Source organism: Haemorhous mexicanus, chromosome 11 (assembly GCF_027477595.1).
Source record: "Haemorhous mexicanus isolate bHaeMex1 chromosome 11, bHaeMex1.pri, whole genome shotgun sequence".
Classification (NCBI taxonomy): domain Eukaryota; kingdom Metazoa; phylum Chordata; class Aves; order Passeriformes; family Fringillidae; genus Haemorhous; species Haemorhous mexicanus.
Window position 1 is genome coordinate 14,964,655 of NC_082351.1, and position 12,743 is coordinate 14,977,397.

The 12,743-nt window shown below is 46.0% G+C and overlaps 1 protein-coding gene across 4 annotated transcripts in view; it reads left to right on the top strand.

Moving 5' to 3' along the window:
• The window catches only part of PLXNB1 (plexin B1), a 77,069-nt gene that overhangs the window by 52,766 nt on the left and 11,560 nt on the right, over positions 1-12,743 (top strand). For all 4 annotated transcript variants that reach the window (XM_059856582.1, XM_059856581.1, XM_059856584.1 and 1 more), the window contains exons 13-25: positions 695-817; positions 1,750-1,843; positions 2,095-2,261; positions 3,288-3,439; positions 5,261-5,366; positions 6,674-6,810; positions 7,428-7,604; positions 7,794-7,962; positions 9,076-9,318; positions 10,555-10,731; positions 11,066-11,214; positions 11,587-11,687; positions 12,454-12,671. In XM_059856582.1, coding sequence (XP_059712565.1) covers positions 695-817; positions 1,750-1,843; positions 2,095-2,261; positions 3,288-3,439; positions 5,261-5,366; positions 6,674-6,810; positions 7,428-7,604; positions 7,794-7,962; positions 9,076-9,318; positions 10,555-10,731; positions 11,066-11,214; positions 11,587-11,687; positions 12,454-12,671 — 2,013 coding nt within the window. The remainder of the gene's footprint in view (positions 1-694; positions 818-1,749; positions 1,844-2,094; positions 2,262-3,287; positions 3,440-5,260; positions 5,367-6,673; positions 6,811-7,427; positions 7,605-7,793; positions 7,963-9,075; positions 9,319-10,554; positions 10,732-11,065; positions 11,215-11,586; positions 11,688-12,453; positions 12,672-12,743) is intronic.

A 12,743-nucleotide genomic window follows, 5' to 3' on the forward strand; every position in this document is an offset into this window, starting at 1 on the left:
TATTCCTGCCATACCTGAAACTTCTGCAGTGGGGAAAACCACCCTTGACGGCTGTTTCTTGGGTGTGCCTCTGATAAAAATTCTCTTTGCTTCTCAAGACAGAAGATGATTTAGTAACCTTTGGCAAAAAAACAACTCAAAATGCAGCCCACAGTCTAATTGTTACTTTATACATTAAACCTGACACACTGCACTGCTCTGAGGAGCAGAGCTGGTTCCAGAGAGATGCATATCTAGCTTTTTTACAGGAAGTATGTAAGCAATTCAGTGGAAGGTTTGTAGGAAAGAGACAGGGAGGAGAAATACATGCTTACTGGTTTTGACATGCTCTCCCCTAATCTGTGTACTGTATTCTTCATCTCCAAGCTAGTGTTTCACAAGGATGTACTGGCAAAACTTCACAGTCCCACTCTTTGTTTTTTATTATTTCTCTCTCTGTGCTAAGTTCTCTGCACAGTGACACACGTGCTCCTTTCTAGGTGTTTTGTGTTGGTTTGCCCTTCATACATGGAGGCAGTCACAGCATAGAGAGCCCTTGAACATAGCATAGAGTTGGCATAACAAGGGAACGAGAGGAGCATGCTGCTGGCTTGGTGGCTTGGAGAAAGGTGCTGAACTGGAGAGGCAGGACAATATCTGTGCAGCCCAAAGCTCTGTGTCACTGAGGATTGGTGCCATGTGTCTGCTCCTGCAGGACCAGCAGTGGGACTATGAATGTGTCTTGAATTTGGAGGGGAAGACAGTGGTGATGGAAGCTTATGTGGAAGGAGAAGAAACAAACAAGTCCCTCTGTTATATCACCTGCCAGATGAACCAGGTGAGTGCTGTGCCATTTCACAGTTCACACGGGTGCTGGTTTTGCTCAGCAAGAGAATAGGATGGAAGGCAAGCTCTGGAGAAAAGAGCATATTTTGAAAAAGTATTTGTAGACTATTTAGCACTCTGGGGCCTTCAGCTATGATGCTGCTGCCTGCCAGTACTGGTACCTTCAACCTCAGGAAGATAGTGCAGTCTGAGCCACATGATCTGTTGCTGCACTAGCTGTAGCAGGGGATGGTGCTGTCTCTGAAATGGCCAGCACTGTGCCACTCCTGCTTTAGCTTGAGGCACTCTTGTTTGTCATTCTCTGCATCATGGCTCCTGTGATGATTGTTCTTTTGTGAGAAGAAAAATGCTGTTTTGTAGTACTGATTTTGTCCTTGGTGATAGAAGCGGGCCTGTGGATTGTAAAATTATCAGGGAAAACTAAAACAGACATGTACGCTTCTGGATCCTGTGTGAATTTTACTTAAGGCAAGATTTGCAAGCAGAGATTATTTTTAGTTTACAAACTCATATAGTTAAGGGAGAAGACCAATTGTGATTCTCCATCGTCAGCTCTACGAAATTACATAAATGCCAGCTTGAGGAGCTTTCTGAGCAGGTGGCTTGTAGATAGGAATTGGCCACTTAGGAATGCAGTTAGGAAGTTAGACGAGTATTGTTGTAAGCACAGACTTGGTTTTCAGTGTTCATCTTAGTGAACCAAAACCTGCTACTCTTTCTAGAGCAGAATTGTGACTGTGAACCAGTGAGGACAAGCCTGTGCTGCCCCTGCCCCAACTAACACTGCCTTGTCTACATGCGTGGGAGTTCCATGTAGGCTGTTTGTGCCATGCACTGTTCAGTATGGATGCTGGTGCTTCTTGCCCATTCAGCTGGCTTGTTTTTGCTTCTGTTGAGTCCTCTTGATGATCTTTGTCTTTGCAGTACAGTTACACAGCACCTCAACTCGAATTCAATGCTGTGGTGTTTGTACAGAGGCGACGACATCTTCGAGTGGACAGTGCTGCAGATCTTCATGGTAGGAGTGCAACACCTTCCCAGTAAAAACACAGCAGATGAGGTGGAAGGGAATGGAGAAATGCTCAAATGAGGCTTTTAATACTTGTGGTAGTCCTATTACAAGAAAACTAAGGAAAACAGAACTGCACTTCTGTCACTTGTCACAGGGGCAGGAGGAGGAGTGGGGTCTGTAAAAGACACCAGGTTGCTGGGTTATGCTGTGCCCTGTGGGCATGTTTGCAGATACCTCTGAATTTTTCTTCTTTGCAGTGACTTTTTACAACTGCTCTGTGGGACACACTGATTGTAGCCGCTGCCAAACTGCTGACTCAAAGTACAACTGTGTGTGGTGTGGAGGTGACAACCCCAGCTGTATCTTCAGGGGCTCTTGCAAGGAAGAAATTGAAGACCTGTGTCCAGCACCTCTCATTCATTCTGTGAGTAATTTGCTCACTGGTGTACTGCACACAGGGCAAGGAGGGCTCTGTTCTGCAGTGGAAATCAAAGGGCTGTGAACTCAGAGTGCAAACAGTGCAGCTCATTAATTTATTGACCTTCTGAAGAGGAAGTTCAGTTGGAGTCCCTCAGTGTTGTGAGGATTCTACACTGTTGTTGCTGGGCTTTCATTTTGCTAATAGAGAGCAGTGGGGAATGATTTATTTGTATCTCAGCTGAAACTGGCACACCAGAATCATTGAGGAGCTGGGAAATGGTCCACAGGATGGATCCTCCAACTGTCCTGAGCCAGACCCTGAAACAGGTTGGCCCAACTAAGCCTGGGGCAGAGGGGGTAAAACCTAATGACAACAGCACAGCAATGATGGGAAAGGCATGACAGGTTACTGGAATTAATTCTTTTTTGTCTGTTTATTTTAAATGTCTCTTGCTAACTGCCACATGACAAGTGTCTGTAGCCATGTGTCCCTTTTGCTGTCAGCTTGTCCTCCCTTCAGTGGCACACAACATCCATGTGCTGCATCTTGTCTTAGTTTACCTTGGATGCTGCTCAGGGACAGAGCTTTGACATTTGTGCAGCATGCAACTCATTGTCGTCCTGATGCTGAGGGGGGAATGGTGCTTGCTGCTTCAATACTAGTAACATGTATTGGCTGGTGCATTCCCACTCTTCAGCAGAAATGCCCTGTGGAGTGGTCAGCATGTTGATGGGAAGGCAAAGTAGGGCAGTCTTTGCCTTCTAAGTGGATTATCACCTCTGGGTGGGGACTGCTGTCATCAGCGAGGTACGGGAAAGAAGACTCCAACTGTGATGTTCTTTATGGCCTTTCTTCTGATGAGGCTGCAGCCTGAGACTAGTCCAAGCCAGTAAAAGGAGTCAACAGCAGTGACCTGAACAGGCAGAGTTTGCACCAGGGCAGCTGAAGAGCCCTGTGCTGTAGATCAGTCACCAGACTGTGGAGGTCTGAGATACTGTGACATTTACACGTGCGCGGATGTCTTTGCAGGTGTACCCCCTGTCTGGACCAGTGGAAGGTGGCACTAGAATCACCATCACTGGCTCAAACCTCGGGCAGAAACATCAAGACATTGCAGAAACTGTCACTGTTGCAGGAATTCCCTGTGCCGTAGATGCTCAAGAGTATGAGATCTCTAGCAGGTAGAGTATCTGTGAAACCTTCTCCCAGAGGCAGGCGCTGGCTTTTCCCTTGGCTGCTGACCCAGCCTGAGCTGTCTTTGCCTTTGCTGTAGTAGGTGTTGAGCCCTGCCCATTCCCAGGAAGTGCCCTGAGTAAGGTCACTGTGTGAGCATTTGCTCAGCAGTAACCCTAGAGAGATAAGGGTGTGTACAAGGTGACAGCCAAACAGTGATGCTGTGTTCCAGCCACGCTGCCCAGACAGAGTGGAGCTGTGGGCTCAGAACCCTGCAATTTCATGGGTGTCTCACTCAGCCACAGGAGATTTCAATAAAGCAAAGGACATGGCTTGTGCAAGTGTCACTGATAGGGAAATAGCCTGACCGTGTTAACACAGGGTGAGGATGGGAACACGTGGTTGAAGGCACACTCCTATATTGTCAGTCTTCACTTGCTAGCAAGACTTCCCCCCAGGAACAAACTCAAAGAAAAGATCCTCTCTGTCAGGGACAGATGAGGAAGTCCTCGTGAGCCCAGTGCCACTCTTCTGGTGGTCAGGAATGCCTGACAGGTCACACAGTAAAGAGAAGGATGAGAAGCAGAAAGATCTGTCCTCCTGAATCTGGCTCATGTCAGTGATAGAGAATTGTGTAGCTGGTATGTCTGGCCAGGGCAGAACAAAATAATAAAGCAGTAGTTAGGTGTTAAGAGGTATGAATGGGGGATAAGTAGAAGCAAGGAGAAAAGGATGTTTATGTAGTTAGCCTGTGGTAGGGCAGGTAGGTGGGAGCTTTGGACAAGGGAAGGAGAGGAGCCAAACAACCAGCAGGAGAAGAGGAGGGCAATTGTGAGTAAACTCTTACCAGAGCTATCACAAACATGTTTTTCCATTCCATGGTAGCAGTAGTTGTAGCACCCTTCCCTCTAGGAGCCAGGTAAGATCCTGCTGGGAATGGCTTGCTGTGTTGAGCAGTGTTGTCCTGTCTGTGCAATTTGTTTGTCTGGATCCATCTGCTTTCTGTTTTCATCCTAGAATTAGAGCTTAATCTTTCTGGGGTTAGCACTGTCTGTGTTCTGTATCTGTAAATCACTTGGCATCACAGGGTCTTGGTTTGGACTGCACTGCCTAAATTCAAATTCCTCAGCCTCTTTAGTTGAGGGGATATAGCTGTGAACCTGGAACCCGCTCCTGAGCAAGGTCCAAACAAAATTAATCTGCTATGCAGGAGGGCTGGGAAGTCTCCTGCAGATTAGCTTTTCTGCTAGCAAATGAGTGCTAAGGGACTCCTTGCTGCTCTGTTCTAAGTACAGTTTGGCTTTTCATCTTGTCAGCATCTCCCATAGCAAATTATGTCTGGAAAAAGGGCTGGGAGGAATGGCTGGTGCAGCTCAGGGGATCTGGCTGGTTGCAGAGGCCACTGGCTGAAGTCCAGTGACAACTAAACCCAGGTCTTGAGTCTTCTCCTGCATCAGATACAGCACTGTGTGGATTGACTACTGCTGGCCAGAGGTCCCTCCAGATGCAACTGATTTTGATCAACTCTGGAATATAGAAGGGTTCTTGGACTCTTTGTGTATCTGTGACACAGTGGGACTCATCGCGTTTGTCCCAGAAAGAATAATTTTAGATATAATGGGCCTGTTTGGAATTAGTCCCTGCTTTTTTCTGCTGCACCTAACCCAGCTTTTTTAGAGGTGTTTCTTGATGTCTAGTTGCATATTCTGAGCATCAGATAAGGCTGCAAGAAGGGAACTGTGGTTACTGGATGTTTTTAGGACATGCTGCAGTGGATGCAGCTCCCCTGCTCTCCCCTGGTGTGACTTTGTTCTTGAATTGTCCTGCAGCATCGTGTGCGTCACCGGTGGGAGCTGGACAGAGAGGTTTGGGCATATTGTGGTGGAAGTGCCTGGAGGAGGTCGTGGGGTTTCTGGTCATGTTTTCACCTATCAGGTAACATAATTAAAATATCTCCTCTGTTTTCCCAGTACCTCTGCTAAATGGCTGTTTATTGCATGAACTTACAGGATTCTACCAGGCAGTTGCTGCTGGTATTTTTATCTGATTTTTCTGCTGCTTGTGTTGTGTGGTGTACTGGGATTTTTTTGTTTGTTTGGTTTGGTTTGTTCCTCCGTCACCCCCCTTGAGATTATAAGAACAGCTGTACTGGTAATACTAAAGATCCTGTAGTCTAGTGATTTTATTTCTTTTTTGACAATGATAGCTGTTAAATGCTTAGAGATACTCTGTATTTTTCCTCTATGTTTCCAACTTGAAGATTTTTTTTTTTTTATTGATGGCTTGACATCTTACAAAGACTTCTGACTTTTCTCTTGTTAATATGCAAATTACTGTTTGAACGTGCTTTTGTCTTCTGACCTTCAGCAGCTGGTGGCAGTAAGTCCAAAATTCCTGTAGATTGTGTGGCGAAATGCTTCCTATCATTTTTAAACATGTTTCTGATGACTTTTTGATATCTTTAACCCAGCAACTATGAAACAATACTTAAGTAACTTTTAAATACAGTTGCTTCTTTTTCTTCCTTTCTGTGCCATTTACAAGAGATGCTGACAAGTCTTGAGTTCTTCCATTTTTGGCTTGATAGAACCATTTTATGGTTGTTGCTCTTCTTTTGGTTATCACCAGGATGCTATTTAGAGACTAGCAGCGGTGTACATGTTTGCTTTTTATCCTTTAGTCTCCTTCGTACTTCATGGATCTTGCTTTTTGTTTGTCATCAGTGACTTACTTGTGTCACTCTGCTGAATTTTGCTGCACCTCCTCAATCGTACCAAGTTTTTTTTTGTTACAGCACAGGTCTCAACAAAAATTCTTAGGGCTCCCTGCTGTTAATCTCCTCATCTGCTAGGCAAACAGGCAATTTATTTGCTACCTTGTTTTTCCTAAACTGAGTTATTAATCCAGTTACTGATCTGAACAATCCCTTTGGACTGTTAATCCTCAGGTTTGTGTGTGAGGCTCACAGCTCTGCTGTTTGCAGCATCAATATGCCTTTGGCACTCTGTGTAAAGCTCCTTGGTTCGTGGTTCTTGCTGGGGTTATTGATCCCTCCTCTGCTCAGTAAAATAGCTGCTGGAGTATAGCTGAGGCCTGCCTGTGGTTTGGATCTGTAGCTTCTATTTTCAGAGCATTGTAGGCTACTGAACACATTCTGCTGTTTTCTTTCCTTGTCTTATCTTTTGAGGTCCTTGTCATTCACTTCCCTTTTGCTTTTTTCTTTTGTTTTTCCTTCCTTCTAGAATCCAGAGCTGAAATCCATTGTTCCAACCCAGGGTCCCAAAGCAGGAGGAACCTGCCTTACCCTTTTAGGCTCAAAGCTGCTGACTGGGCATCCTAATGAGATCAGTGTCCTGCTTGGAGACCTCCCTTGTCAAATGTAAGATCAGAATTTGCCAGCATGCTAGCTGTGCACTGTCCTGAGTCCTTCCTAGAGCCTCCCAGGGTGTGATGCTGCCTGGAGCAGCTGGAGCTGGAGCTCTGCTTTCCTCTGTGTTTCATGGGATCTTGCCTGTGAGCATCATGGCAGCAACCTCAACCATGTCAGATTCTGGCCCACCTTCCCTGGATGTGAGCAGGGCTGCACGCCTCTGTTCTGCTTGTCTCTTGACAGGACTGTAATCCATCCTGACACTCTGGTGGGGAGCTGCAGTTGGCTCTTGCAGCCTGATCCCAAGAGCTGCTTGTTTCCTTGCACCCTGGGACACGTAAACGTGCCTCACCTCACTGCTGGTGAGGAGGTGCACATGCTTTGGTAGCATGTGTCCAGTCCCTTCAGTCTGGACAGTGATTGTACCTGCTTTTTGTCTGTGTGCTGCTCCCAAGAGCTGCCCAGCAATTATTACTTGCACAGATAAGGCACAAAAGCTTTTAGCATGAGATTTAGGAAAATAGCAGGAGAGGTTTGCAGACTCTCTGCAAAGAGAAAGGCACAGCACTATAGAATCTGTCTCTGCAGTGGCTGTGTTAATCCCTTGTTTTTCTTGTCTCTCCAAGCCTTTCTGAGATGACAGAGGATCAGCTGGCGTGCCAGACAAGTCCCAGCAATGTCTCCACAGAACTCCCAGTCACCATCAAATATGGGGAGCAAGAGCGGAGATTGGAAGGATCCCTCTTTAGATATACTCTGGATCCCAACATCACTTTTGCAGAGCCACCTAAAAGCTTCCTCAGGTAGAAAGAATGAGTGTCTCTTCCCCTGGGCAGTGTGCTGGGGCTGCAGCACCAATGTCATCTCTCTTGAGTAGCACTTTGGGGTGAAGCCAGGCTTGTCAGAATGAGCATAAACAGAAGGATGGGAGCATGGACAAAATTGAGCTAATGAATAACAGGTGAGTCAGATCAACTACTTCTGTATTTCAGTGGAGGGAGAGTGCTCAGAGTTCATGGATACAACTTGGATGTTGTACAGAAACCAAAGATCCGAGTTACAGTTTCTCCATTTGAACGCCGGCGCCGAGGAGTGGGACGATGGCGAAGGATCATCCCAGACTCTGAGTGTCCTGAGGGCTCTCTGTGCAGCATCCAGCAGGTAGCACAGCACTCTGTGGGGTTGTGGATGCACAAGGGTTGATGTTCCACCTCTGAAGAGGTGGGCTTTCTGTCTCTAGGGCTTTTTTCCTCCCACCACTTGCTGTTAACCGCTTGGTTGTACTAACAGTCTTGGCCCATGGAAGGGTTCTCTGCCAGGCTGAGAGGTTAAGCACTTCCACAAACATACCCATGGGCTCGGTCTGCCTCTGCCTAGAGATGTGCAGGACTGTGATGTGGGACAGAAATAGCAATGCAGCATTTGGAGATAAAGGAATCTATATCTGAGCCAGAGAGCTGGTGTGGCTCAGTGTCTCTGTGCTTCAGATTCTTCCTTTTGCATATTTCAGTCTGTCCCTATAGTTCCTGGGATATCTTTCACTCTGACATACAAAACCAGGCAGTGAAATTACCAGCACCACAATTATTTTCTGCTCTCCTGCTGCTAGTCTGCTGAGATGGGTCATTACAGAGGTATTGATGTGGTCACCAAGGTCACAGAGCATGCAGCAGAATTTGCAGAGGTAGAGGGTGTTGGCAGCCTGAGTACAAGAAGGATTTGCATCATTAGTGCAAATAATAAAGGGCTTCCTGTGCATAAATGTGCTCCTGATGCACATGCACCAATAACAACTGGTTTTATCAATGTTCATAGGAAAGATTTGTGTCTGTAGGGCAGAAAACAAAATACTCTTAATACTTTCACCAAATGTATAAAACATATCCAGCCAGGCATGGGAACACTTCCACAGAAGCATTCAGACTGGGAAAACAGCCTTGCATTGAAGATGTTTGGTCCTATTCTCTCAGAGCAGGGAAATCTAAGTCTGTTCTCTCTCCAGAATTTGCTGCCAGGGGAATGTCAGAGCTGATTCCCATTGCTGAGACCATCCAACAAAACCAGTGCTGTGAAAGCTTTCCTTTAGAGGAACATGGGGAATTCCTCAGATCTTGAATTTTTCCCCTTTACAGTTAAGCAGGGTTCTTCTGGCATTTCTCCAGATTAGAAGAATGCAGACTGGCCCCAGATTGTTTGGGATGGAAAGTATTGCCAAGCTGCAGGAGAAGCATTGGTGTTCCATTACTGACACTTTTTTTTGCCTTTTCTACTTAGTTTGAAGAACCATGTCTCGTTAACTCTTCCTACCTGATCCTGTGCAAAACTCCAGCCATTAACCTGCTGTTGAGGAGTGTCCGAATCAAACTGGAATTTATTCTGGATAATTTGAGCTTTGATTTCAACTCACTGCATCCCATGCCTTTCTCTTATGAAGTCAACCCCATCCTAAAACCATTGAATGCTGAGGACCCTGCCAAACCATATCGCCACAAGCCAGGAAGTGTCATCTCTGTGGAGGTAAGACAAAACCAGCTGGAATTAATGTTCCTCGTATGAAGTTTTAAGTTGGTGTCGTGCAGCATCCAAGGTTTTTAAAGCATTTGACCGGTTGCAACCTGTCACAGCACATCTACTTTGGCCTGTGAGTACATAAGAGGAGGGAAAAGTACATCAAAAAAGCCTCCTAAGTCCATAAATCAATGCTAGGCTTCATAGGGCTTATGGAAACTTCTGTGGTTTGTTTTTTGGGTTTTATTTAATCCTAATAAACTGTTTGTATATGAGATATTAGTACTACATTATCCCCACATCCTGTTCTCAGCTGCTGACCTTATCATAACTACTTCAGTTTCCTCTAGAAGTAACTTAGGAGTAAAAGAGTCCTGCCAGTGGGGAAGACCTGTTACTAAGTGAAGGCAGAAAAATCACTCATTAAAGATGATACAGAAGAGCACAGTGACTCTATTTTTACTGTACATGCAAGAAAAAGTTTTTGAGGTATTTCTTTTGTATGGAAAGGTGCTTTTCAGTCCAGTACTCTTAAAGAAAATAATGGCTACAGCTGTAGGTGCAAATTCTCCACATGCTCTCTTTTTGCATATGGGTGAAAAACTGTGAGGATGTAAGAGCATAGGAGTGCCTCGACCAGTGCCATTGGAGTTGAATGCATCTTGGAGATGTAGGACAGTTTGAGAAGACTGGAAGAGAACTTTAAAAGACATGGAGGTTGATCTGTCAGCCTGTTGGGCTACCCTGACAGAGCTCTGGGCTTAGAAAGCATTAAAGCATAAAAATGTAATTAACATCCGTCAGCATGGTTTTATTAAAAAAAAAAAGTCTTACTCTCCCAAAATTAAAGCAAATAAGAGAAATAGTACAGATATGTTGTACCTTTCAAAGGCAGTGATTGACTCAGCTGAGTGTGCTGGTTAACGGACATGAGACTACCTTTTTAAATATACAGAGTGAAGAGCTGAGCTTAGCTGGGTTTCACTGAAGAGCCTTAAGAGGACAGGCTATTTATAACTGTACTTATGCAGTGTGCTACAGGTCCTAAAGCTAAATCTAAATCATATGCGACTGAATTTTTTAGCTTACAAAGTTAACTCCTGCAGCCTATTCACATGTGAGCCTAAACAAAGAGAAAAGGCTGCTTTCATCTCATGGTATTGGTTTCCTCCATCTTCTCTAAAGCTATGGCAATACATAGCTGTTTTTTTTACTGATCTCATGTGCTGTCCAAATGTATTTCAGGGGGAAAATCTAGATCTGGCTATTTCCAAGGATGAAGTTATGGCTATGATTGGGGAAGGCATCTGTGTGGTGAAGACATTGACAAGGAATCACCTCTACTGCGAGCCCCCCTCAGAGCAGCCGGCTCCGCGGCACCGCACCAAGCGGGAGGGCACGGACCTGCTCCCAGAGTTCACGGTAGGGCAACAGCAGCACTGCCTGGAACCCTGACATTCCTAGAAGCATGTGCAAGAAGTGGGAGTGGGATGTGAAGTTAGGAAAGGTACAAGCCCTGCTGACAGATGGGGGAGGTAACAGGGGTGGCAGGGAACTGGTCTTGTTCTCAAATTCTGCTCTTAAAGGTTAAAGTTGCCTGAAAGTAAACAGTATAGCTGGGTTCACTGTGCTGTGGGACAGCTCTTCTGGGCAGCTGTGTGCCCCCTGTGCTCATTCTGGAGAAGGCCCTGCGGCTTTGTATTTCATTCCTGCACAGAGGAATGCAATCATCATGGCAAATACTTTCTTCTTACAGGTTCAGATGGGAAACCTGAACTTCCTCCTGGGCCGAGTGCAGTATGACACGGAAAGCCAGCTCACCTTCCCGCTGGAGGCACAGATTGGTTTGGGTGTTGGTGCATCTTTTGTGGCACTGATTGTTCTGGTCATCGTCTTCATATACAGGTAAGAAGTTCTGGCATGGATGAGGCCTTTAAGATCCTCTCAGTGTTTTTCAGTGGGTGTCACCCAGTGTGTACATCCTGGGCCTAAACAAGGTTACAGTTTTCTTTATTTTGTGCCAAATTCTGAGCCCCTGGTGGTGTTGGATGCAGGAGGCATGCTGCACTGCTAGTCACAGTCTGCACTGTGGTTCATTCAGAATCTAATGGGTGCTTTAAGAGACACATCTAGTTTCTGTAATGCTGTGTGATGTCCTGCAAAAATTATGCTCTGTAGAAGTTCCCTCAGCACCATCTGCCCTGGCAGCAAAACAGCGGTTGACAAGGACAGTCCCTGGGCTAGTGCCACCAAGAACAATTTTGCTTCTTATTGCAGGAGGAAGAGCAAACAGGCTCTGAGGGATTACAAGAAAGTTCAAATCCAACTGGAAAATCTGGAAACTAGTGTTCGAGACAGATGCAAAAAGGAATTCACAGGTCAGTCACTGAGCTCCTGTGTTTTTGCAGCTTCAGGGAAACTTGGAGAACCTCCCTCAACCCTACCCCTCCTCCCATTCCTGTGTACTTGTCTGCATAGCTCAGAGCAGGCGATAATTTATCCTGTGCCAGTGCATAGAAACGTAGAGCTAAATTCTTCCTTTTATATTTCTTTAATTCAGGGCACAGTGATTTATACAGACCCCTCTCATTTTCCACTTCATCCTCCAGACTCAGGTGAAGAGCTAAAGTCGAGACAGCACACTTGGAGGGATCTTAAGGACAACTACTAGCCCAGTCTTTGTGTAGGGCAAGTTGAATTGCAGCCCGTGTTCTAAGCTTACAAACTTTTTACTTCAGCTCTTTACAACTGTGGGAGACCTGGGGCTCTGAAACTCTGCACGTGACTGAGACTGTAGTCCCCAATTAATGTGTGAAGGAGTGAGGAGCAGGTCTATAATACTCTATCTTTGCTGTAGGTAATGCCTGTAACCACAGATGTGTGCTGAATGGTGTCTTTCTCTTTACAAAATTGGAAACCAGCTCCTGATTGGAACGTTCCTCATGCTGTTTCTCCTGCTGCCTAGTCTAGCTTTAAATGTTCTAGGAATGAGACCCCTGTATGCCTCTTCCTGAGAGGAAACATCCTTCCTCTTTCTTGGTCCCTTGCTGCTGGCCCTGGTTCCTCCACTTACCTCATGCTCTGCACCATCAGTTGAGATCATGTCAGTTGTGTCATCCTCATGGGCATTTTCCTTTCTCTCAGACCTGATGACTGAGATGATGGACCTCACAAGTGACCTTGTGGGCACAGGGATCCCCTTCCTGGACTACAAGTCCTACGCAGAGCGCATTTTCTTTCCGGGCCACCGTGAGTCCCCACTGCAAAGGGACCTTGACATCCCTGAGTGCCGACGGCAAACAGTGGAGCAGGGCTTGGTCCAGCTCTCCAACCTCCTCAACAGCAAACTCTTCCTCACAAAGGTAATGTCCCTCTCTCTGCTGGCAGCCTGCTGCGGGGCCAGAACCATGGCACTGGCAGCAGGAGGTGAGCAG